Genomic DNA, 26,609 nt, shown 5'->3' with positions numbered 1-26,609 from the left:
ATAGGTCATGTAATAAGATGAAAAAGAAAAGTCTGCTTTTCCATCCAAAGGCTTGAATTGAACACAACAGTGCAAACAGTAGATGACCCTTGCACCAGATCAGAGCCTTTTGAAAGATAATCACTCGAAAACCTTCCACCAGGTCTCCCCGTCCTCACCCTTTTCTCACCAATCATCAAGGTAGGCTAGGTGTACTCACCTGGCTGATTTCCTTCCCTCTCGTGGCCCAGCTGCCCCTTGGTGTTCAGACCACACGTGTAAACTTCTCCATCCTCCAGCAGGAATACGGAGTGGTTTCCTCCACAGGCCACTTCCTTGACGCTTCTATCTGATATGAATCCACACACCTGTGGCTCAGCCACAATCCCTTGCAGGTTGGTACTGATCCCCGGTTGGCCCAGAGACCAATATCCCCAACATAACATTGTTCTTATCCTTCAAGGAGTCATGTAGCCTAGAAAAAGGGCTCTATAAAAAAGGTTAAAAAGAGAAAGTTAGAGACAATCACTTTTATTTATTTATTAAAGCTTATTTATTTATTTTGAGAAAAAGAGCATGTGCACACTCTTGGGAAAGAAATCCAAGCAGGCTCCGCACTATCAGTGCAGAGCCTGAATAAGGGCTTCATCACATGAACTGAGAGATTATGACCAGAGCCTAAATCAAGAGTTGAACACTTAAACAACTGAGCCACTAAGGTACCCCATGGAAATCACTTTTAAGTAGTAAATGTAATTAATTAAAAAAATTAAACTCCCCTGGAGGGTGCATTCTCTCTCTCAAAATACATAAATAAGCTCTAAAAAATAAATAGAGACTCGTAGGTGGCTTAGTCAGTTAAGTGTCCCTCTTCAGCTCAGGTCATTATCCCACAGTTCATAGGTTCAAACCCCACATCCAGCTCTGTGCTGACAGCTCAGAGCCTGGAGCCTGCTTTGGTTCTGTGTCTCCCTCTCTTTCTACCCCTCCATCACTCCCTGTCTCTCTCTCTCTCTCTCTCAAAAATAAGCAAACATAAATAAATAAAGAGTAACACTCCCCTTAATATATTCAGCAGAAGACCAGGAGGGAAGGGAAGGGGAAAAAATAGTTACAAACAGAGAAGGAGGGAAGCAAACCATAAGAGGCTTAAATACAGAGAACAAACTGAGGGTGGATAAGGGTGTGGCGGAGAGACAAGAATAGGTAATGGGCACTGAGGAGGGCACTTGGGATGAGCACTGGGTGTTGTATGTAAGTGAACCACAGGAATCTACCTCAAAAACCAAGAGCACACTTTACACACTATATGTTAGCCAATCTGATAACAAATTATAATTTTAAAAAATTCTTCAGATACCTTACATCTCAAAATGATAATATAATATCGTTGCAAATGTTTATGGTAATAATGCTATTTTTGTGTTTTATTAAGAGTTTAAAACACATTCTTAAACAAATTTTGTTTCTATTAATGAATAGTGAACACTGACACTATGATTTTTAGATCACTGATGAGGAACTCCTGGCTAAAGAGAAGAAGACTGGCTAAAACAATCTTTGCAAACCATTATGGCAGTATCTGGAAAAGTACCCTCACTTTATCATGTCCTTTCTCCTTGCACCTTTTGAGTTTTCTGCTTATTTCATTTTTTAAAGTTTACTTTGAGAGAGAGAGAGAAACAAGAGAGAGAGAGAAACAAGAGAGAGACAGAGAGAGAGAGACAGAGAGAGAGAAAGAGAATTCCAAGCAGGATCCACACTGTCAGAGCAGAGCCCGATGCAGGGCTTGAACTAAATGAACCACGGGATCATGACCTGAGCTGAAACCAAGAGCCTGACACTTAACCAACTGAGCCACTAAGGTGCCCCTCTTACTTCATTTAAAAAAATTGTTTTAAACTAATTAATCCCTTTAGGGAGCCTACTGTTAGCTTGGATAGTAATTTTTAACCACTTGAAACAAATATTAAAAATGGGGGAAAATGTTATATTCTCTGCCATTTCTTCTTACACATCCTTCTGGCTCATAGTCAAGTTCACTTTCTACCTGAAAGCCTCTGGAGACCATTCCAGCCACAGTTAGCCCGCATCCCTCTGACACATGTACTATACTGCCTTGAAGACTTTCTCAGTATCTTATAACTTAACTCCTCAGCCAGATTTTAACTGCCTTAAACAGGGACCGCAGTATAACATATCTCCTTGAGTTGGCAGTTTCTCAATCAACTTTTGGCTGATTACTGATTAAGCCCAAAGCTTCACTACCTTTTAGAAATTTGTTTCCCTTTCATACAAACAAAAACAGAATTCCATCCCTCTCTCCCAGTTCATACTCACTAGGATGGCTATAACAACAAACGTTAGTGAGGATGTAGAGAAACTGAAGACTCCTACACTGCTGGTGGGAACATAAAATGGGGCAGATGCTTTGGAAAACATTCTGGCAATTCATCAAAAGGCTAAACATATAGCTACCATATGATTTGGCAATTTCACCCCTAGGTATTCAAGAGAATCGCAAATATGCATTCACACAAAAATCTGTACACGAATATTCACAGCAGCACTATTCATAATACCAAAAGAGAGGAATAAACCCAAACTCCCATCAATTGATGAATGGATAAATAAAATGTGGTGTTTCCATACAATAGAATATTATTTGGCTACCTATGCTAATGTTATCTAACTTACTCTTTGAACTCTTAAGGCTTTCAGGAAAAGTATGAAAAACCCAAAATAAAATATAAAACTGAAATTGCTTTCTTAACCAAATAGTTCTGTTTCTTCCCAAGATTCTTATCTCTTGTCCAGATTTTAGAACTAAAAAGATATTAAGCTTAAATGTTATTCTTTGAGTTAATTACAAAGGGAGGAGAGATAAAATGCAAACTGGGGTGGGAGGGAAGGGTAAGAAATACATCTTAAAAGACCAGAAAGATCATATAACCTTTGCATAATTTAATTTTCCCAACTAACTTCTTCATTTTTAATGTTTCATGAATTTGTTTTATCCTGCCACCTACCAATGATTACAGAAGCAGCATGTACTCATCGCTGGGCTAATAGGCATTTTATATTATTATCTCATTTCATCTTCACAACAACCTTGTGCCATTAGTACTATTTTTAGCTTCATTTTCAGATAAAGCAAGCCTCAGAGAGATTGAGAAGCATGCCTAAGGTCACACAGCTAGAAGAAGTCAGAACCAGGCTATGAATCAGGCCTGATGCTAATGTCCACAGTCTCATCCCTTGGGCTACAGTTGCCACCCAAGCTGATTTATAGGTCACCTACAGGAGCAAGAACACAAAAATTACTTGCAGAATAACTAACAGTAGTCAGCACACAATACAGGATGCCCAGCAAAGTTGAAAATAAAGATGCCCTCTGAGAGTGAAACTAGTCAGAATTAAGAGAGAATGGCTGAGATTAGGCAGCTGTAGCATTAAGCCATTCCCTTAACCAGCCAAGTACAAACAGTGTGTCTAAAAATATGACATCAAGAAACTATGATTGTATGTCTGCAAAAAGATCTATAAACAACCTCACAGCAGCTTTATTCATACTAAACAAAAATGGCAACAACCCACATGTCCATCAACAGGAGGATGGATAAACAGATTGCAGTATATTCACACAAGGAACACTACTCATCAGTAAAGTAGGGGGAGGGGGCATAGCTAAAATGCACTTCATGTAAAAGAAAGCTGCAACTCTATGTGGTGCAATCTTTCTGAATAATGAAGGTTAGTTTAAAAACAATTCCTCAAGGGTGTTACCGACTGCTTTTTTACTGATGTCCCAAAGCCCCTCTTTATCTAGTAACAAACTCACCCCTCCCTGGCACAACGGTGAGCATGACCCTGCCGAGAAGATCAAAGAATACCCCACAAGCTATACACCTGAACCACACCAGGTCAGTCAGAGAATCCGACCCTTAAGCCACAGGACATGACCCACAGCAAACCAATCAGAGAACACCTCCTAAGCCACTGCAATTGGTTCAGAGATAGGTTCACACTCCTACAGGAGCCAGAGTCCTTCCCCAGTAAGCTCACCAGAGCTCTGACGGAAGGCTGCCTTTTGCCTCTGAAGGATAACTGAGGCTGTTGGAAGCTAGGTGCCCTGCCACATGAGGATATCTATAAATCATTATGACTCAGGGTGCCTGAGTGGCTCAGTTGGTTAAGCATCCAACTCTTGGTTTCAGCTCAGGTCACAATCTCACGACTACATGGAACAGAGCCCCACGTTGGGCTCTGCGCTGCCAACAGAGCCTGCTTGGGATTCTCTCTCCACCTCTCTCTCTGTCCCTTTCCTACTCCCTCTGTCTCGCTCTCAAAATAAATAAACAAACTTTAAAGAATTAAATAAGTAAAACATAAATTTTTAAAAATCAAAATAAAGTTAATTTTAAAAAAAAGACATTATGACTCTACCAGCCATAAAGTTTCAAAGACAAAGGACAGAAAGAGTTCTAGTAATGTACTTAGCCTTGGCTCTCCTCTTGCCTGGTGCCAGCACCACTACCTTCACTCTCCTTAACTATAGTGGTACTTCATTGTTTGTGCACTCCATACTCGTGAATTTACTCACTGAAATTTATTTGTAACCCTAAAGCAATACTTGGAGCATTTCTACAGTCATTCCCAGACACGTGCAAACAGGGGGAAAATCTGAGTCTCCCTATATGCACATTCCAAGCCAAAGTGAAACAAAATGATGCTCTCATTCTGTACAAAAGTGGTCTTTCTGCAGTCTACAGATTTCTGTATATTTAAAAGGTTTTAAATGTTTATTTTTGAGAGAGAGAGAGAGGGAAAGAGAGAGTGAAAGAGGGAGAGAGCGCACGTGCATGAGTGGGGCAGAGGGAGAGGGAGACAGAATCTGAAGCAGGCTCCTGGCTCTGAGCTGTCAGCACAGAGCCTGACACGGGGCTTGAACTCGCAAACTGCGAGATCATGACCTGAGCTGAAGTCAGACACCTAACTGACTAAGCCACTGAGGAGCCCCCAGATTTCTACATTTTTGTTGGTGATTTTGCTATGACCCTGCTCATAGCACTGAAGTGCTGACTCTAGTGTTCCTAAGAACAAGAAGCCTCTGCTCACAGAGAAAATACATGTGTTAGACTAGCTTCACTCACACATGAGTTATAGTGCTATTGGCTGTGAGCTGAAAGTTAAATGAATCAATAATAGGATATATTTAAAAAACAGAAGAAGAAATTCACTGACCTATACATGCAGCAACTCTAGAAACTGCTAAAGTAACATCTATAGGGCATAAAGAAGCCAACAGAAAAGATGTTCAAAATAGCTGAATCTGTGGATACACGAGATGATTATAGTGAGTAGTGGACAGTACTGCTGTGAGGCTGAAAACCAAAGAAATATACCGTCACGTTTCCGAGGGTCAGGAAAATGTTAAAAATCCTCTTGAATAGTATTTTATCATAAAGAAATACTGCATACACTTAATCATTTATAAGAAATATATATTAAACTAGGTGTCTAAACAGAAATATACATAAACACATACAACAACAGATTATATACTGATTGGTTGACCAGAGACTCTAAGCAAGAACCTAACTAACCCTGTATTTCTATAGCAGCAGTAGCTCAGTATTCACTAACAGTGTTTGCAGCAACTTTATAGAACTATCGTGAATAATGAACATCAACTCTACATGGTCTGGAGTCTCTCTTTTTTGTTTATTTTTAATATTATTCAAATTGGATTTCTATCATTTGAAATTAAAAAAAAAAGCTCCTGACTGATAATATTAATAATTACATTGTTAATAATAACAGCAGATAAGACTTAGTTTGAGCTTACTCTATGTCTGGCACTTTTTCACAGATATTAACTCATTTAAACTTCTATAAGGTGGGTGCTATTATCATGTCTAATTTACAGATGAAAAAAGTAGAACCAAAAAAAAAAAAGAGAGAGGGAGAGAGAAGCATAAGGGAAAAGAAAAAGATAATGAGACAGAGTGAAGGGACATTGACTAAATCCAGTTACAATTAGGTAACTGCAGAATTAGGGTGTCATCCCAGAATCTGTGCTCATAACCATTATGCCATATAATAAGGAACTTAGAAAATGGACAGCCAAAGGGTCAGAACTTCCCAATGTCTCCAGCACCAAGGAGTACCACTACCAGTCAACCTATTTGAAATGCTAAATAATCACTGCTGAATAGTGGAGGTGGGTAGACCAGACTCCCTTACATTAGTCATTAAATTCACTCAGCCACTTACCTTGCTTAGATTCCATGATTAACAAGCAACCTTAAATAACTTGGTTTCCAAGGCAGCTTTTACTACAGGGACAGAACACTGTGACCAGCTGACCCAAAAGTCCCAGCCTTCTTAGAATTCCTACTTCTCATTATTAATTTGGCATCCTGAACATATCAGCTTCTTGTAAGTTTGTTTAGCACGAGTCAGTCCTTAAGAGTCAGCTGAACGCCGGGTGCTTTGGCCAATTGCAAGCCTGAATAAGCAGCTGAATGTATGGCCTCATCCTGACTTAACTACCATTCTTTAAAAAAAATAATAATAATAAAAGACAAATAGAACTACTGTTCAAAAAAACTTCAAAAATCCTTCCCACCTGAGTTGTGGTAATAGAATATTCAAGTAGTCAAATAAAAACTACTTACTAAGAAAAGTAACGAAATAGCAGCCACAAATAAAATGTATTCCCATGAATGGATTAATAACCCTAATTAGAAATGTGATCTAGGTCATCATGGCGCTCTGCCAAAACTATAGCAGAAGGCCCTAAAATCATCTAGCTTGCAGGAGAGGAAGCAGCCATTAATACAGCTTTCACTTAAAAGTACACTCTAGAAGAATCCCCAAATCTAGTAGCATCTAGAAGGCAGTCTCTCCTTTGCTGTCTGTCCACTGCTCCCTTGTGGTATATTTGATACACCTCTATCTCCTTTAAAAAAAAAAAAAAAAAAAATGGGGCATCTGGGAGGCTCAAGTCACTTAAGCATCTGACTCGATTTTCACTCAGGTCATGATCTCATGGTCTGTAAGACTGACCCCCTGTCGAGGGGGAGGGTTCTGCTTGGGATTCCCTCTCTCCTCTCTCTCTCTCTGCCCACCCCTCCCCTGCTCTCATTTATTCTGAGAGAGAAAAAGAGAGCAGGAGGCAGAGAGAGAGAGACAGAGACACAGAGACAGAGAGTGTCCTAAGTAGGTTCTGTGCTGTCAGTGCAGAGCTCCAGACAGGGCTCAGTCTCACAAACTGCGAGATCATGACCTGAGCCAAAATAAAAGTTGGATAGCTGGCCGACCGAGTTACCTGGGTGGCCCTAAATAAATAAACTTAAAAAAACCTGGCAGCAACTGGCATCTGTGAATTTAAGATCTAGGTTCAGCAATGTTCATCACTTGGCATTCTGCTCTCCCATTTTTCCTCACTCACTGTCTCTCCCTTGCTCCTAGAGGAGTAGAATCTTTTCCTTCCTTACAGAACACAAAATTATGAAAGGTGCTGCAGAAGACCACAGGACTGCACTCTGGCTCAGAACCTAACACCAGCCACTTGGGTCCCAGCCCCTCCTCTTCCTCATTTTCCCAACACAAAGCAAAAGGAAGACATTCTGTTGCCTCAGTGGCACACCTGTTACTTTTCCCAGCTCTTCTCATCTATTTTTGGTAAAAGATTCAGGATAATCTCATCAGGGTTTAATTAAGGGTCAAAAGGACTAAATTTCAAGCCTAAGTTAACCACAGGCTAGCTCTGAAACTTTGGGGTAGATATTTAGCCACTGTTTCCTATCTCTAAAATGGGGACTTAGCATGATGGCTGCATAAATTACTATGTGACCAATACACGTCAACTGCTGTGTCACTTCTACTCCCTAGTCCTAGTGCTTTTCCCCAAGACCACAACCAACAGGGCAGTTCCCAAAAGAGGCTGGGGGGTGTGACTCCTTTCTTCCTCCCAGTGGTGAGCACGAGCTATGTTCCTCCAAATCTGTACTGTAGCAAAGCAGCACTACCACCATCTGTCATACTTCAATGAGGGGGATTCGAGGTTGCTAGGAGAAAGTTTTTTAAATTCTGGGTAGGGGAGTAGATAAAGCTCTTTTTATCAGTCCTAGCAAGTTGAATGCTAAAAGATAAGCTACAATTCCTAAACTGTGTCTTATTAATGAGGCTATGCACACCGCAGCCTAACAACCGATTCTTATTCCTTGTCTGAAAGTCACTGAAACCTAAATAACACTGGGTAGGACTTCTAATCTCATTTATAAGATGGATAAGCTTCCTTTGAAATAAGCTTAGAAGCCACCACCTGAATGGTGTACAGAGAGAAGGGGGTCTTTTTCAACAGCAGAAAAAGGCAACGACCAAGGCTTCAGTACTCTGCAGGCCCTCCCCAAATCCAAGGTTTTAAATAAATGTGGGGCCAAAATTCAAATGCAGAATTAATGCCAGTAACAAAGAAAATTCATTCTGGTGAATGTCAAAAATGTTACCACCAGACAGAAATGGCACAGAAAACAAAAGCAAGTTTTCAATAATGTGAATCCACTCCTTGATGTTTTCTCTCCTTCACTTCACCTGGGCTTTGGTTCTCTCTTTTAGCCAACACAGGAAAATTTCTTCTCCTCCCTGATGAGCCCATTGCAGGTGGTGCCTTCTTCACTACCTGGTGCTGGGGCTTTGTGAAACCAGAACAATGATCTCCCTGCTGTGTGTTTAAGCTGTGGGCTGCCTTCAAAAGACACTTGACCAGCCTGGCAAGAATTGAAAAGTCTGACCGTGTCAAGTCAAAAATATGGAGCTAGCAGCATTCTCAACAATAGCCAAAACATGGAAAGAGCCTAAGTGTCCATCAACGGACGAATGGATCAAGAAGATGTGGTTTATCTATACCATGGAATACTACATGGCAATGAGAAAGAATGAAATCTGGCCTTGTGTAGCCACATGGATGGACCTTGAGGGTGTTATGCTGAGCGAAATCAGTCAGGCAGAGGACAAATACAGTATGTTTGCAAGTATAGGTGGATTAGGAGGAACTTAATGGAGGACTGTGGGGGAGAAGAAGGGGGGAAATAGTTGGGGAGAGGGAGAGAGGCAAACCATGAGAGACTCTTGAATGCTGAGAACAAACTGAGGACAGATGGGTGTGGGGAAGGAGAAGGGAGATGGGCATGGAGGAGAGGGCACTTGTGGGGATGAGTACTGGGTGTTATATGGAAACCAACTTGACAATAAACTATTTGAAAAAGAAAAAAAAAGAAAAAAAAATGGAGCAACCAGGACTCTTACACATAGCCAGTGGCAGTGTAAATTGGCATAACCACGTTAGAAAACAAGTTGCCATTATCTAGTGAAGGTGAACAACCCACAGCACAGCAATTTTGCTCCTACACATATGACCAACACTGTCCAACACACCAAGCATCTACAGTGTTCCTGCACGATGCTGAGAACTGGAGACACAAAGATAGAGTGAAACCTAGAAACCGAACTTTCTGCAACAATGGAAATGTTACATACATACACTGTCCAATATGGTAGCCACTAGCCACATATGGCTATTGAACACTTGAAATATAGCTAATGAAACTAAGAAACTGAAATTTGTGGCTTGTTTAATTTAAATGTAAGTCATACATGGCTAGTGGCTATCTTATTATACAATGAAGCAAGAACTCCATGAACATGTGCCTCAAGATATAATGCACAAAGATGTTCATTCCAGCATTGTTTCAAAGAAATAAAAGAGGGGCACCTGGGTGGCTCAGTCAGTTAAGCATCTGACTTCAGCTCAGGTCACGATCTCACGGTTTGTGGGTTCAAGCCCCGCGTTGGGCTCTATGCTGACAGCTAGCTCAGAGCCTGGAGCCTGCTTCAGATTCTGTATCTCCCTCTCTCTCTGACCCTCCCCTGCGCTCTCTCTCTTTCTCTGTCTCTCAGAAATAAATAAAAATAAGTAAATAAATTTTAAAAATTTTAAAAGAACTTTAAAAAAAGACAAAAATAAAGAGATAAAACAAAGACAACTCAAATGGCCATCAATAAGAAAATGGATAAACTGTGGCACAGCAGTGAAAAATAAGTGCACCCCACAAAGCTTAGTGAAGGTAAATCTCGAAAACAATGTTGAGAGAGGAAAACCATGTTACAGAAGAATGTAGAGTATGATGAATTTTTACAAAGTCCAAACACAAGTATATATAACAAGTACTTGGAAATAAACATATTAGTGGTGTCAAGTCTATGCAAAAAAGCAAAAAATTAAAAAAGGATACAAAAAACAAGGTAATGATTACAAGGATGGGAGAGTCAGAGGGTGCAATCTGTAAAGAGCATAATGTGAGCTTCAATAGCATGGCTAATGTTCTGGTTCTGTCCTTTTATTGTTGTTTCTCAGCATATGTTAAACTGTTTTATGCTTATCATTGCTTCACAATAAAAGAAACTGGAAAGTACTATTGAGGTGGTGCCACTGCTTCTTGCTTAGCATCCACCAATTCTCGACCCAGGCAGACTGAGAGCTTCTCCAAGGAGGAGACAGGTTTCACTCCATCTTTGTGTCTCCAATTCTTAGCATAGTGCAGGAGCACCATAAGCAACTAGTGAACGAATCCAGACCTGGGAAAATTAGAGCCCTCACAACTTGTTTGTTCACGTTTTGTTTTCCAGGTAATGCTAAATAAACATTCCCTATAGAGTAACAAAAAATAATACTATATTCCCTCCATTCTAAAATGCACTCTCCCCTCACCACATATGGGCAGATCTGGACAGTAGAACGCCTTCTACAATGGAAGCTGTCATTAAATGGGGGTGTCTCTCAATATCACCAGCATGCTAGAATTCAGGGATGTAATTCTGAGCTTCTTTTGTTCATTTCCCTATTCTTAGAGAGGTATCCAACATACAACAGGGGCTCAATAAATATTTGTTAAATAAAGAAAGATAGTTACTATTACTGCATGCCTATTATGTGTCTGAGTATGGCTAAAAGCTTTACACAGATTATTAAATTTGCCCTTTACAATAACTCTGAGGCTTAGCAAGATTAAGTCACTTGCCCAAGAACATGCAAATAAGTAGGTAAAATGGAAACTTAGTAAGTGGCAAAGTCTGGATTCAAATCTCATCTAGACTCCAAGGTCCATGCTCTTAAGCATAAAGCAATACCATCTCTCAGACAAAATGAAGCCAAGTTCCACCCCTTCACCAATTTTTAAAATAAACACGTAAAGAAAACTGCCCACAGTTAGTGAGTTTATATTAACTGAATCACTGATGAGGTTTATAGGCAAACAGAACCTATGTGAGCCAGAGATGGGGGAGAGGTAAGTGAAAGAATCCCAAGAGGCAGCCAACTTTCCCCCCCATATCCACCCTGACTTACAATAAAATTGATCCAGTTACTAGTTCACACACAGAAACCCATGCCTCTGATACCAGCAAGTACTACTTCTAAATGTAGTAAATATCTAAAGAGACCACATTTGTATCATCAAAGGGATCATCTTATTAAAGAGACCATAAAGTCCATTTGCTCCAACCTCCAGGCAAGAGACTTACATTCCTAACCTCATTTTAATGGCAGCTGAGGCCTTCTGAGGCCAAGTAACTTTGGTCCTCTGAGAAGTAAATGGTTGAAGCAGAGACCAGAAACTAGGTCTCCTACTTCCTGGGCTCACCTTGTTCTGTTCACCTCATCACAGCAGAAGGAAGTCATTAAGGATCTGTTAAAGTCCCTTTCTACGCAGCTATACTACACTGAGTTCTTTACATAGTTTATCCTGTTTAATCCCCTCGTCAATTATGTGAGTTAGATATTATCTCCATGTACAAGCTGAGGAAACTGGGTTCAGAGAAATTAAGTAACTCACCACAGGTCACACCCTTGGCATTTGGACTAGAATCCAGATGGTTTTACCTCACCTTGCAGACCTGCAAGTTAAAAGAAATCATAATTAACACTGGCACAGTGCTACAAAGTGCTTCCGTGTTATTGAAAAGAAAATGAGAAGTAAACTTTGAAAATAAGAATATATTATGCAAGCTTGAATACTCCCCAAACACTGTACCTCAAGACTGGAGTCTGGTTAAATACCAATAAGATAACCTCTAACCAACTATAGAGATGTCATCTCTAAAAGTGAACTTGAGAGACAGCACCTTAAAAAATTACTGGCACTGTAGTAGATATAGAGGAAAAAAAATATTTTTAAATCTCCCATTTAGGTTAAAAAGAGAAATTTTTTAAAATAATTCAATTTCATCTATTTTCCTCCATTATTCCCATGTACCACACACAATATAGCTTATTTTGCCACAACTGTTTTAAAGGCTTTCTCTTTCATTCTTCTCATCACCACATCCTCTTTCATGCAAAACAAGATGAAAGGATCTGAGAGGCACCTTAAGTTCTCTCAAAAGAAAAAGTCCTCCAAAAATTTTAATATATTATCAACAGAACTTTATTTCAATCTTATGTAGAAAATCCTATCAATTTGGAGAATAGTACTTTTATTTCTGAAACTGCAGCAAACCTATCTTGTATCTCCAGTAGGAGTGCAACTCTCCTGTTTTAAAAAAATGTTTAATTATTATGCAAATCTTAAGAAATTTACATTTGTTACTCAGAATGAAATGCTATAACCAAAGACTCCACCACACCATTTGTAACATTTTAGAATCTATTTCTTTTTTCAAAAATAAAAAACCAACTACTTACAGAACAAGTAAAACTGTATGCTAATCAAATGTTTCTCTTTTACACGCCAAAGGAGGAGTTTTGCCATAGAGGCTTGAAACCCTCCTCCCCTCGATTCCTGCATACTTTCTCTAGAAGGTTCCTAGCCTCGGTGTGGTCAGACAGTAAGGTGTAATTAATCTATTTTCCCTTAAAAGGAGGTTAAACATATTACTCCCTTTTTCTGATTTATAATACTATTCCACCTCCCCCCAAGGTAAAGTACAAAAAGAGAGAGTAATCTGCCGACTGAAACAAGACACCTCTCTCTAAAGTCACTGCATTTAAAAAGGCTGCCAATCCTCATTTTATTTTACTTTTCTTTCTCCTCAGTCTGGAGTTAAAAATCAGCTCACTTGATGTTATCAAATCATCAAATGAAAGGTTCTAGAAATAGCTTCCTATTTGTGGAAAAAGCCAGAAGACATACAAAAATGGAAGAGAGCTCTCGAATCGTCTTTCCTAAAGCATTCCGTGTGTAACGAATGCAAGCAAAATCCTGAAAGGCTTGCTTAGCTGTGAATTCAAGGTACTTCCTACCGGCGCTGCTTTAAAAGCTTAAAGTATAATGGAACCAGAAAACAGCCAGAATCAGCAGCAGACCAAAAGCCAAGTTTAAATACATATTCCCCGGGGCCCGCGGTGCATACCCAGAATCACTGCACACTTGCTTTAGGTGCTGCTCTACCGCGCTTCCTGGCTCATCTGTTTCAGGTTACACAGGCTCTTCTCTGTCAGTTGTCCCAGTTTGCCCACTCCACACGTTTACAAATGACTCAAGGTGCCACCTGCCCCCGAATGTCCCAGCTCCCGACACCCCCGCGTCCGTCCACGCACTTACGTGTCCGCACACATACACACACACACACGCACACACACGTGTCCACACACACCCTCGCCCCGGCTCCGCCCCGCAGGCGGACTCAGGCAAGGCGAGCCGGGCACGGCCTCCGCGAGGTGGGTGGTGCCGGGCGCCGCGGCCCAACCGGCGCTGTCAGCTCGGAAGCCGGGCCCCGCGTCCTCAGTGCAAAGTCCCCGCGGCCACCCGGGTCCCCAAAACGCGGAGGCCTCGCCGGCTACCATTACGCGGGGAGGCGTCTGCGTTCCTCACCGCGAGGGTATCACCGGAGCCCCGGAATTCAAATCGGGGCAGGCGAGGAGGAAGGGGAGGATCCTCTTTGGGACTTTGTGCGTCGCAATTCCTCCAGGTCTGCAGACAGCCGAATCGAGGTGGGGGCCGCTCCCATTTTTAAAGCTGCTTCCGGCCTTTCCGGGCGCTGGGGCTCTCTTGGTCAGAGGGCAAGCCCCGAGAACGCCAGGGAGGCGCGCACGAAGCCGAGGGACGCCCAGCGCGCCTGGCCCCGGCGGAGCCCAGCCGCCCGCGTCCCCGCGTCCCGCAGGCGCTGCAGGCGCCGCGCCCCGACCTCCCCGCGCGCCCGGCCCCAGGTCGTCGCGGGGAGCGCCCTGCAGCAGCAGCCGCCCCTGCCGGAGCGCGCGCTGACAGCCGTGCCCGGCGGAACGCGGCGGTCGCGCGGCTGCAGCCCCGCGGTGCCCTCTTCCCTGGAACCCCGGCCCCCGACCCGCGCACCTTGGCGGCCTCCGAACCGCCGCTCGAGATTCCGACTGTGACAGCCTAACCTCTCTGGCCCGGCTCGGGGTTTCTCGGTTTTCGGCGTCACAATAATAAGGAAGTTTCCCCGCAAGCCTGCGGGCGGCGGAATGCGCTGGGAGAATGACTTCCCACCCGGCCAATGGGCGCCCTTCTGGGGCGGGCTGGTACCAATGGCGGCCGCGGCGGAGGCGGGGCGGCGAGGCCCGCGGGCTGGAGGCGGGGAGAGGCCCAGGCCGGGGAGGGAGGCGGGGGCAGCCTGAGCTGACAGGACCCGCGGGCCCCGCGTGTGTCGGCAGGGATCGGGCTGCAAGACACAGAGCTTTCGCTCCGGAATATGATTGCTTTGCACATGCGGGGAAGCGCGCGGGATTGATCAGCGGTCGGTTTTTCAGGTTCTGGGCTCTGGCTCTTAGTGTTTATGCAGGGATGACCAAAAGCCTTGAGCGTGGGGCTCGAGAAAAATCTAGAGGGTGTCAGTTGAGGGTGAGTTATTAACCGTTTTATTCCATAGTGAAGGAGTCTTCGGCTTCACACCCCTTTGGAAGACTGGAGGAAGCGCGGAGCCGAAACCCGGGCTGCGTGCTGGGAGAGGCGGGAAGGAAGTCGGATGCGGAGGCCCGCGCTGCCTCGGCCCTCTTGCAAATTTGGGGGGCGGAGAGCGGTGCTGCAGAAGCTAGGAGGGCCTGGGGGATTGGAGGGTGGTGGGTGGGGGAGCCTGAAAAGAAGTCGCTTAGCAGATCTTAAATCTTACCATCTGGAAGACGTTATGTGACTTCAAACCTAGTAATGGATAATGAAGTTTGTCCTCACCTACCTTTCCTAACACTGAATCTCCCAGCTTTCTTCTCCTCCCCAAGGTCACGGTGCTTTCAGAGTAGTCCCGGTCCTTGTCCTTTTGAAAAAAATATTCTCACAGATGACTTCATGTATCTGTTGTCCCTCACTTGCCCCTTAAATTTGAAGCACAAAATTTGAACACTGGGAAAGTACCACTCTAATCCAACAGAATGGTCTTCCTAGTGGATGAATTTCTGTAACCTGTCATTTGAACTGGAAAGATCCTTTGAGGACCAGATTCTTCCCAAGGTCGTTCAAATCAGGTCAAGTCTGCAATTACCAGTCCTGGGAATCTAATAGATCAACCAAGCCAAAAAAATAAAAACAAAGTTTTGAGGAGTGTATCCTGAGCATGGGGTCATTGTTGGCAGGCCTATAAACTGTCAGTGAAATAAAGGAAGTTGTCAAATGCTCTTGAGACAAGAAAGATGAAGCACAATCTCAAGTTATCAGATAGCTACGGTCATCTAAGAAAATAGTTCCAGCCTTTGAAATTTAATCACACTGGACATCTTCAGAAACACTGGGGACAGTATTAACAGGATTCCCTTATGCCCCAGACGTGTGGCGGTTTCATAGAAGTCTAGGTATCTCACAAAGACATAATCCTAATTTAGTGATGGTATCACAAAAAGGAGCTAGGGGAATAGCCAGAGAGGAGTCATGGGAGAAAAGGGGGTTCCCCAAGGTTAAGAAAGAGAGAACAAGATTCTATAACCATGTGCCAAATAGGAGGTTTATAATCAATCAGGATTTAGGTCAATATATCTGCCCCATGGCTCAAATGTTTATCACATGAAATTTCATCTTGAGAAGAAAGTTGGTTCTCAAAACCGCAAGCCTGGAGGTGGGTTATGAGTGATGTCTAAATTACAAACTGAGGTACTGTAAGCTTCCTTACCACATTCAGAACCCTACAAACTTACTTATACATAGAACAATCAATGAAAATACTCAGAATACTTCATTTTTCTTAATTTTTATTTTTTATGTTTTATTTTAAATTTGAGAGAGAGGGAGAGACAGAGCTTGAGCAGGGGAAGGGCAGAGAGAGAGAGTCTGAAGCAGGCTGCAGGCTCCAAGCTCTCAGCACAGAGCCAGAAAGTGGGGCTCAAACTCACAAGCAGTGAGATCATGACCTGAGCTGAAGTCAGATGCTTAACGGACTGAGCCACACAGGCACCCCTTCGTTTATTTTCTTAACTGAACCAACGTAAAATGGAACTTTCCTCAGCAAGCATGTCCTTATCCATCTACCAAAATGCCTTTAAATGGCCCCACCACCAATAGTCATAATAGCAAATTTTTAAACTAGTTTGTGAGCCCATAGTTTACCTTTTCTTTGCATTTCTATAGCTCCATCTTCCATCCATTTCTTTCTGACTTCCCATATGTTCCCTAACAAATATACTGTATATTGAGCATCTACTGCAATACTAGCCCCTGTAGAATGTTGGTGAGCAGAATGGCACAGTCCCTGTTGCCTTCAAGAGGGAGGCAAACATTAACAAAATAAACATACCAAGAAGTACATAGATGCTAACCATGAAAAATCTTATGAAAGAAAAGCATTCATGTAAAAAAATAAAAGATTTAACCTAAAAAGGATCTGTAGGGGCGTCTGGGTGGCTCAGCTGGTTAAACATTTTGACTCTTGATTTCGGTTCAGGTCATGATCACATGATGAGTTAGAGTTCCGGAGTTCTGCATCAGGCTCTACACTGACAGTTCTGAGTCTCATATTCTCTCTTTCTCTCCCTCTGTCTCTGACCCTCCCTGGCTCACTGGCACTTTCGCTCTTTTCTCTCTCTCTCAAAAAGATAAACTTAAAAAAATTATCTCTACCTCTCTCTCTGGCTCATGCTCTCTCTCTCTTAAAAAAAAACACAATAAACACAACTGATCTCCAGTTAATGCTATGCATGCTCAAGTATTTAGGAGGAAGTATACTGACATCTGCAACTTATTTTGAAATGTACATTTTAAAAGATGGATTGAAAGATGGATAGAGGGTTGGATAGCTGCATATATATGTGATAAATCCAGTATGCCAAGATGTTAATTGTAGACTACGTTGTAGGTAGATGGTGCTCATTGTACATTACTTCCAACTTCTCTGTTTACGTTGAAAAATATTGGAAAACAAAAAATAAATAAAAGGTGTGATAAGTTCTAACTGTAACCTTTGACAGGCAGAAGGGACCCTGTGGTGCTCTAGCACCAGGTAGATGAGGAATCCCCCGTGACCAGGGGATGATACCCAGAGCTGCCGCACTTCCACCAGAACAGATGCTCATTTGCCCCATTCTTTACAGCTCGCTTCTTGAAGTGGATATGCCTATTTCGAGTTGAAAGAAATCCTCAGTACAGTAGGAATACTGTTTAATAATCATTGTTTCTGTATTTGACCTACTTGCCCTGCCAACAAGCATGTACTTGGTAAACTTAAAGAGAGACAGACTTCTGGTATCTCAGATGAAACGTGGGAAAAAGCATATTGGCCACAACATTCTGACTTTCAGGTATACTTTTAAAGATTTAAGTGTCTTCACCTCTGGGAAAGGAAAGCACTGATTATTTAACAGATAATATGTGCATACCCTATAAAGCTACACAATGAGAAAGGCGTTTCTTGATCCCCCACCCCACCCCCAAAAAAACTCATTTTGTCCAATCTAGTCAATATTGAAAGGAAAAAAAATGGTTATAAAACATTTTTTACATATTTTCACTGCTTTTGGTTCTTTCTTACAGCTTTCCCAAGAAGCCTATATATACCCAGGCTGAATTATCTAAGCTCTTGAATACAGTCCTATAACATATATCTTTGATTTATTAATGTGAAAAATAACTTGGAAGGAAAATATCATAGTAAATCAATACTGCCATCAATCAAATAATCATTAAATATTTACTCAGTGTCTTCTCTATGGATTGCTGGGCAAGAAGCATTATTCCTGACTACAAAGAGCTTACAGATGCTATGACTATTCCCCTGTGTTTCTTGAAACTATTCATAATTTAATTTTGCATTTTTAAAAATCAAGCCATTTGGGGGGCACCTGGGTGGCTCAGTCAGTTAGGCATCTGACTTTGGCTCAAGTCATGATCGCACAGTTTGTGAGTTCAAGCCCCATGTCTGGCTCTGTGCTGACAGCTCAGAGCCTGGAGCCTGCTTCGGATTCTATGTCTCCCTCTCACTTGGCCCCTCCCCTGCTTGCACTCTGTCTCTCTCTCTCTCAAAAATGAGCATTAAAAAAAAAAAAAAAAGCCATTTGAATAAAGCAGAACCACCTTACCTTAAACTTAAGAAACTCAGTAGTATCATATAGGTTAGTATTAATTAATTTTGAAAAGGTGGGTTTGGTTGAGCATTACCTAAGAAAGCCTTTAAGGTGCACTTTGGTTTGTCCCCGAAGATGCGTGCAATAAAGTCTTCAGGAAGTGACATCTTTCATGAAGGTTTCTCTTTTCAACAGGTCCCAAATGTACCCTTGGCAGTGACATCCAATCTACCACTATGACTACACTGACTAACCAAGTCCTTTGGGCAATACAGCAAATGTCTATTCCTGTGTGGCTGCATAATGTATACATGCTTTAACTGCCCAAAATGAGGCAACTGCTTTGCCCTTCTAGATGCAAAAAAACAAACTCTCCAGAAGTTTACTTGTGTCAAATCAAAATAAAATCATCAATGAAAAACCCCTTTTCTTTGAAGTTAAAGATTAAATCTGGGTGAAATTAAATTTATGGAAGTTTATTATATCTTAGAAAAGTTAAAGTGATCCTATGGAATTTCAAAGGCGCATATGTATAATAATATTACACAGCTTTATCACTTGGCCATAAATTCTGGAAACACAGTGAATATGCATAATAAATGGTTTCTTGTTTTGCCATGACAAAACATGACATGTTTGATGACACATGACATCACCTGATATGTTAAGTGTATTTTCTCCTGTAGCAATGCATAGTTCCTGTTGCAATGAGCGTGGTGCACTAACACTTCTTCCTCAATCCTAGTAGAAGCATCTTCAATGTGTTGTCTTGGCTGACTTCTCTCATTTTTACTAAATAAACCTACACCTTTAACATACTACAGAAGAAGCAAGGAAATCAGAGGGATTCTATCTGTATAGTTGATATATAACATAATATACGTTAATATGAATATGTAAAAAAATTAAATAGTATTGTTTATATTTCTAAACTTTATGGCTACCCTTTACATAAAGAAGAACTGATAACTGGTATTTAACTTTCCATTGGTCTTCAGTATTTTGTTTTCATCCTACATGTAGGTGAAAGCCCAGTGAAATCAGCCATTGTATTTACTTTTAAATTGTTAACCAACAAATTATTCCTACCTTATAGATACTTAAGGCATTATAGTATCTTGTCTTATAGATATTATAGCTAATTCTGTTCCCCTCTTTCCATTGGCTTTTGAAAGCCTGGAACAAAATGTATGTCCCATCAGTAGAGAATCTTATTGTGTGCATTTTGAGAAGTAACCTCATCTCAAGGTTCACTTTAACTTTCCTCTGTCATTTTCCTGGTGTACTCATTTGTTTCTCACATACTTAGAGAAAAAAACAAATTTGTTTTTCTCTTTATATATGTAATAAATATTCATTATGTAAGATGTATAAAATACATATAAGAAAAAAGAGGAAAATAAAAACGATCAGTCCAGTGCTCGCTTCAGCAGCACAGATACTAAAATTGGAACGATACAGAGATTAGCATGGCCCCTGCGCAACGATGACATGCATATTCGTGAAGCGTTTCATATTTAAAAAAAAAAAAAAAGATCAGTCCATTCACCACCATTTTTAGTTCTTACTATTTTGCCCTTTTCCGTTGCATAAATATGCATTTCTAAAATGGTTCATTTTATACATAATATTTTACACTGTGCTTTATGAATTTAACAATATAATTAACATCTTCAATAGAATTAAATACTATTCTATAACATCATTTTAAATTTTATGTAAATTACATTTATCTACAAAATGAATAAACTTTAACCAGTTTCTCATTGTGTGTTTATTTTCCATTCCTTGCATTATAAAAAATAGTGCAACATAGCTACACACCACAAATATAAGTAAATATTTGCCATCACCCTTGATTATTTCCTTAAGATAAATTCCTACAATTGCCAGGTGCCTGCGTGGTTCAGTTAGTTAAGCAACCGACTTTGGCTAAGGTCATAATCGCATTGTTTGTGAGTTTGAGCCCCGCATCGGGCTCTGTCCTGACAGCTCAGAGTCTGCAGCCTGCTTTGAATTCTGTGTGTGTGTCTCTGTCTACCCATCCCCCACTTGCACTGTCTCTCCCTATCTCTCAAAAATAAATAAACATTAAGGAAATTTTTTTTAATTTAAAAATAAGTTTCAAAAAAAAAAGAATTTCCAGGTCAGGCAGAATGCAAACTCTCAAGGCTTTGTTTTATATTACCAATAATCCCCAACAAAAGACGGCACCACTAAATATACACGCAATGTCTAAGTAGCCTTTGTCCAACCCCCTTACCAGTAATGGGGCTGCTTTGGTTTGGTTTTCATTTTTTCTTTTTTACTGTATTAATTTTACAAGTCACCTTATGTCTCAACTAGAATATGTGGGATAGAAACAATTAAAAATAAAATTTTTAAAAATTTGAGTAAAGTTAAAAAGCCATGTGGCACACATCTGAAAATTAGCTTAGGTATTTCTAACTATTCATATCAAGAATAACTAAATGTGTAAAAATGGATAATTAGGATTGTTGGTCCTTTGCTGAAATTGATATCACGTGACTCCCCAATTTTCCCACATACCTGCCAAAAATAAAAGGTTCCAGGAAGGAAGTCCTTTACAAACTCAAACTGTTGTTAATCGTATTCTTATTCACGCACATGCACATAAAATAACAATCAGTTGATGGTTCACCAAGTTCCAGAGCAAAATAAAAAGCAGACAAAGTGTCAGAATTTGTGTCGTCCATCAATAGAATGATAGCCAGAGAAGGTGTTTTATTGCCCATTTCTCAAAAAGAAAATGTAGTGTCATGACTTGTAATATCCATTGTGGTCCAATCACCTTGGTCATCAATCACCTTATTATGTATACCAGTGTGTTCCAGGCTTTATAGAAGAAAATGACTTTACTGACCAACTATCAGAGAGGCATGTATTTTGAGTTCTTTTGTAGCCTTTAGGAGTGGATTAGTGCTATTCCATCCAAGTTCTTGCCTGGTTCCCTTTTTGATCAACTGGATAAGATTTCAAGGTGGATATGTAGCTATCAGCCGAGAACCAGTTAAAACAACCTACCCAGTCCCTCGAATGAAATAGGTACCCTGAGCCTTATTAGTATTATGTTCTGATGACTTGTAAATGGTTTGGAAGGTATAGTGAAGTATATAGTTTCCCCCCAAATCCATGTCTACCTGGAATTTCAGAATGTGAATTATTTGGAATAGTGTTTTTACAGATGTAATTATTTTCATTAAAATGAGGTCATAGGTCATAACATGAAGATTAGGAGGGTCCTAAATCCAATAACTGATGCCCTTATTAGAAGGCCGTGTGAACACACAGAGACACAGACAGAAAATGCTGTATGAAAACAGGGATTGGAATGATGTGTCTCTACCAGCCAAGGAATTCCAAGTAACCACCAGAAATGAGGAGAGAGGCAAAGAGAGTAGATTCTCCCTCAGAGAAGAAGAAATCAAACTGCTAGCACCTTGATTTGGGACTTCAGACCCCAGAACTGTGAGATAATACATTTCTGTCGCTTTAAGCCACCAGTTTGTGGTACAGAGGTAAGTACACTGCTATGAAAGGCATCTATAATAGGCTTTTAATGCAGTCTAGCTGTGGCATCTGTGACCAGGTTGATTGCCAGGACTGACTCACTGATCTAGCATCTTAGCCCACAGTTCCCTTACTCTGAGAGCTCCATGTATGTTCTTCCCAAAGTGCCAATTCAATCAAAAGAATGACATTTCCAAACTGACAAAGTCTATTCTTAGTCAAGATATATAGGGAGTTATACTCCCTGGGCTAGATCTTTCCAATAAGCATTGACATCCCCTTGTAAACAAATGTAGACAAGCCAAATCTGTTTTACAAAGTACCTGTCACCACCTGATATTTTGTTATAGTATCAGTAAAACCATATTTCCATATTAGTTTCCCTCGGGAAGCATATAAATTATATAAGATGGCATTTATACAAAACTTGACCTTGAAATTCTAGTCATTTCAAAGACAAATGATTCTATTTTCCTTGACCTTACAAGTACCCTTTATGAATGACTTTAACAGTAAGAGCTGGAAAATATTTAAATTTACTTTATTTATCCCACAAAGTAAGATTTTGAATGTTAAAGTGAAATCTCATGTCTATGTAGATGACCCAAGAAAATCAATCATACCCATAGGAAACTCCATCAAGTACAAACTTGGTCCATTCCTTTATAGTAATCTTGACATTAATCATTTTTATTTTTACAAAAGTCAACATAGCATTGTAAAACAAAATGGAAACTGTTCATTTTGGTCCATACAGAAGTGGAAAACCAGTTGCCTAAATAAATTGTTTCATTTTGGTCCATACAGAAGTGGAAAACCAGTTACCTAGATAAATTGTTTAGGGAAGAGATTCTGACTCTAGGTCAGCCTCTGAAACATTCAGTGGGCTTTGTTATGCTGAATTTAAGCTATACAGAGAAGGACCTTATAGCATACCAGACTGACATTAAATTTAACCACAGAAACATTTTACTTAGGAGATCAGCTAAGCAACTCAATGATTTATATCATTGAAAAACAAATAGTTGCTGTTATTTAAGCTTTCTAATGGGTGCCTGTCTGGCTCAGTTGGTGGAGCATGTGACTCTTGATCTCTGGGTTGTGAGTTCAAGCCCTATGTTGGGTGTAGGGATTATTTAAAAATAAAATCTTAAAACAAAACAAAAAACAAGAAACTCCCTAAGCTTTCTATGCCTCATCTATTCTTTGAAGAGATTGCCAATGATAATGATTTATTAAGTTATTTTAATATCTGTTTTGTGGAGATAATAGATTTATAATATTTAGAAAAGTCCTTTGAGAAATATAGACGAAATATTCGGTAAAACACCAAAACGGAATTTTTTAAAGAACACCTTGTCAGCAAATAAAATAACTCAACAGAATGAACTGTTCAGCCTCTTTGCAAATTGGTTCTAGAAACATAAAAAGCCCTGAAATGGGTCTAGTACAGGAAAAGGGGAGCAGGAATTAGCAGTACCAAGCTACAGTAAAAGAATGTGGAGTTTCCATGTGTTGTCCTTTCTCTTCCCCTTCACCTTTGCCCCTCCTCCTTCACCTTCTGGTACCCGATGCAATTAGCACATGATTCTTAACTTTCATTTTTTATTTTCTATCCTTTCAAGAATCTGAAATGGTGCACATATACTCACATAATTATGAAGATCATTCTAAGAGTATTTATGGACTCTTTGCATCTAGGGATGGAGCTATGTACTCTTCTTCCTCTTTGTTGTGAACCTTGGCCTTAATCTGCTTCCCAAATCTAAGAATCAAATATGCTCATTTGTCCTAAAATGCAATAAAGCTATTTAGCTATTCTCTCTAAAGGGGAATTTTAGGTGAGATTACTTCATCTCTAACTGATATAACTGATCTAAATGATATAAGCATCACTGTGCAATGGAAGAGTTACATTTTACCTCCTAAGTACCTCTTCATGAAATCACTAAATCAAAGCCTCATATAAGGTAAACTTGATTTGGGATGCCTTCCCTAGAACCCAAGCAAAATATATAAAATTGAACTCATCTTTCCCCCAGAAATTAATTCCCCTTCCATTGCCTTCATAATCTAGATTCAGAATCTTAGAATTACTTTGATCCTTAATTTTTCTTCCCTCATTTGGTCAGTTATTAAGTACTGTAATTTTTCCTGTATAATATCTTTCATATCTCTTCCTCTATGTATTAGTTTCCTATTGTTGCTCTAACAAATTAACATAAATTTAGTGGCTTAAAACAAAAAAAAAAATCTATTCTTTTATACTTTTGTAGGCCAGAAGTTCTAAGTATGTCTTATGGAGATAAAAATCAAGGTATTGGCAAGGCTGATTACTTCTGGAAGCCTCAGATGAAAATGTGTTCCTTACCTCTTCTAGCTTCTAGAAGCTGCCCACATTCCTTAGCTCAGGGCGGCATCACTCCAATCTCTACTTCCAAACTAGCATCACCTTCTCCTAACTTTGACCCTCCCACCTCCCTCCTACAAAATCCTTGTGATTATAGTGGGCACACCTGAATAATCCAGGATAATCTCTTCATCTCAAAACCCTTAATCACATCTGCAAAGTCCCTCTGACAATGTAAGAGAACATGTTCACAGGTTCCAGAGATTAGGATCCAGACACCTTTGGGAACTATTATTCAGCCTACCACACTCTACATCACTCTTCCTCACCCCCAGTTTTGGTCCTTATCTGTACCCTTGGACTACTTCAACATTTCCCTAACTGGCTTTTTTGACCTCAGCCTCTCTCCCAATTTCTTGGCCATTCTAGATATATCTTTTGTTCCAATGCAAAGCATTTTTTAAACCAACATACATATGTAGTACCCATAAATGTGTATTTGATTGAAGATAATGTAACGAAATACACTCTTAAAAACAAATGTATAATTGGAGTTGAAAATGAGAATATGTAATTAACATGATCATTGATCAGAAATATCTAGGTTAACAACCTCTTCTCTTAAAGGTCCACAAAGGAAATGTATACACAGAGGAAGAAGCAAATGAAAATAAACACTTTGGGGGCGCCTGGGTGGCTTAGTCACTTGCACATCTGACTCTTGGTTTCAGCTGAGGTCATAATCTTATGGTTTGTAGATACGGTTTGAACGGTACATACAGCTCTGCACTGACAGCAGGGAGCCTGCTTGGGATTCTCTATCTCCCTCTCTCTGTCTCTCCCCAGCTTGTTCTCTGTCTCTCAAAAATAAATAAACATTAAAAAAAATAAACACCTTATTTTAAAAAACATAAGAAACAACAAACAAACACATTTGTTACTGGATAGGGCTTTAATACCAGACCTCAATGCAGACTTTAGAGAATAGTCTAAAATTTGGTGAACAAGTGCCTTTGCCCAAGTTCATTAGCTTGGCAAAACAGTGGCCTATTTCCTCTATCTCTGCCCCACCACTCAAATCCAAGTCTTAGATCTTCCTATCCTAATGCCCACTATAATATTATTTATGCTTCTACCAGAAGACTGTACTCTGAGAAAGCATGACCCAGTTCATGTCCTTTAACATTACCAATCCATAACAAACCCTTTGGAGTTTTGAGGAAAGAAGAAATTGCCATGGTTAACAACTTGAGGGAAAAAAAAGATAAATTCCTCCTTTAAACCATATGCAAAATAAATTCCAGAGAAGTTTAAGAAGTAACAACAGAAGTTTCAGGAAAAAAAATAAATGATTACTTGCAAAATTTTGTGGAGGAGAAGGACTCAAAGCATGGTATCATAAAACAAAATGGAAAAGATTAATGGGCTTTATTACTTGAAACTTAAAACAGAAAATCAAACCTGAAAACAAAGTTAAAAGGCAGCATCTTACTGGGAAAATGTCTATACTATATATGACAAAGGCTTTTACAGATAAATTTTAAAATATACTCTAAAAAATAGCAGAAGTCTTGAGGTAAAACACACACACACACACACACACACACACACACACAATTGATGGAGAGACCTATCCAGCATTTTCAGGGAATCCTTCCCTGAAGAGGAAACATTTAATCTTAATTCTTAAGGATGTGAGGAGTTGTCAGGCAGGGAAAGATCATCCCCAGTGAAGGGAACAGTATGTGTCAATGTTCTGAGGCTGAGAAGAGCTTGTCATTGTCAAGGCACTGAAAGGATTGCCAGCTTTGCCAGTGTGGCAGGAGCAGAGTGGGCAGAGAGGAAAGTGGGCAGGAGAGAAGCTTGGAGAAAAAAGTCAGGGACATACCATGCAGAGTATTACAGAGTATTACAGGAGTTCTAATTCTATTGTAAGTGCAATGAAAAGCCACTGGGGGGGTTTAAACAGATCACTGGTTCCTGGATAGATGGTAAGGGATAGAGGGGGAGCAATAGCAGTGCTAGAAAGGGCAAGTAGGAAGTTATCGAGGCTATTACAGTAATCCAGACTATAAATGGTAGTGGCTTTGGTTCAGATAATGGCAATAGAGATGAAGAGACGTAGATGTCGCCAAATCTATTTTGGAGGAAGAAAAGAAGGGAGGGAGAGTGGATGGTTGAGAGAGGGAAAAACCAAAGAAAAGTTCTAGATTTCTGGCTGGTTAGATGGCAATGCCCTTTTACTAAGGT

The 26,609-nt window shown here is 40.3% G+C and overlaps 1 protein-coding gene and 1 non-coding gene across 4 annotated transcripts in view; one reads left to right on the top strand and one right to left on the bottom strand.

Moving 5' to 3' along the window:
• The window catches only part of HERC3 (HECT and RLD domain containing E3 ubiquitin protein ligase 3), a 110,169-nt gene extending 95,719 nt beyond the window's left edge, over positions 1 to 14,450 (bottom strand). For 2 of the 3 annotated variants that reach the window (XM_039218425.1, XM_039218427.1), the window contains exons 1-3: positions 14,334 to 14,450; positions 11,880 to 11,940; positions 200 to 468 (exon numbers count right to left, since the gene is read on the bottom strand). In XM_039218425.1, the coding sequence (XP_039074356.1) occupies positions 200 to 425 (226 nt within the window). In that variant the 5' untranslated portion in view covers positions 426 to 468; positions 11,880 to 11,940; positions 14,334 to 14,450. Of the gene's footprint in view, positions 1 to 199; positions 469 to 11,879; positions 11,941 to 13,395; positions 13,565 to 14,333 lie in introns of those variants that run through there. The other variant, XM_039218426.1, reaches the window with a different exon arrangement.
• A 5,445-nt stretch (positions 14,451 to 19,895) lies between these two features.
• LOC120221187 lies at positions 19,896 to 19,999 on the top strand. Its single transcript, XR_005525750.1, has one exon. It is a non-coding gene; the product is annotated as a U6 spliceosomal RNA (small nuclear RNA).
• The last annotated feature ends 6,610 nt before the right edge of the window (positions 20,000 to 26,609 follow it).

Source organism: Hyaena hyaena, unplaced genomic scaffold (assembly GCF_003009895.1).
Source record: "Hyaena hyaena isolate Hyena2069 unplaced genomic scaffold, ASM300989v1 scaffold_764, whole genome shotgun sequence".
NCBI lineage: Eukaryota > Metazoa > Chordata > Mammalia > Carnivora > Hyaenidae > Hyaena > Hyaena hyaena.
The sequence above is the reverse complement of the archived record's forward strand: the minus strand, read 5'-3'. Positions and strand labels throughout refer to the sequence as shown.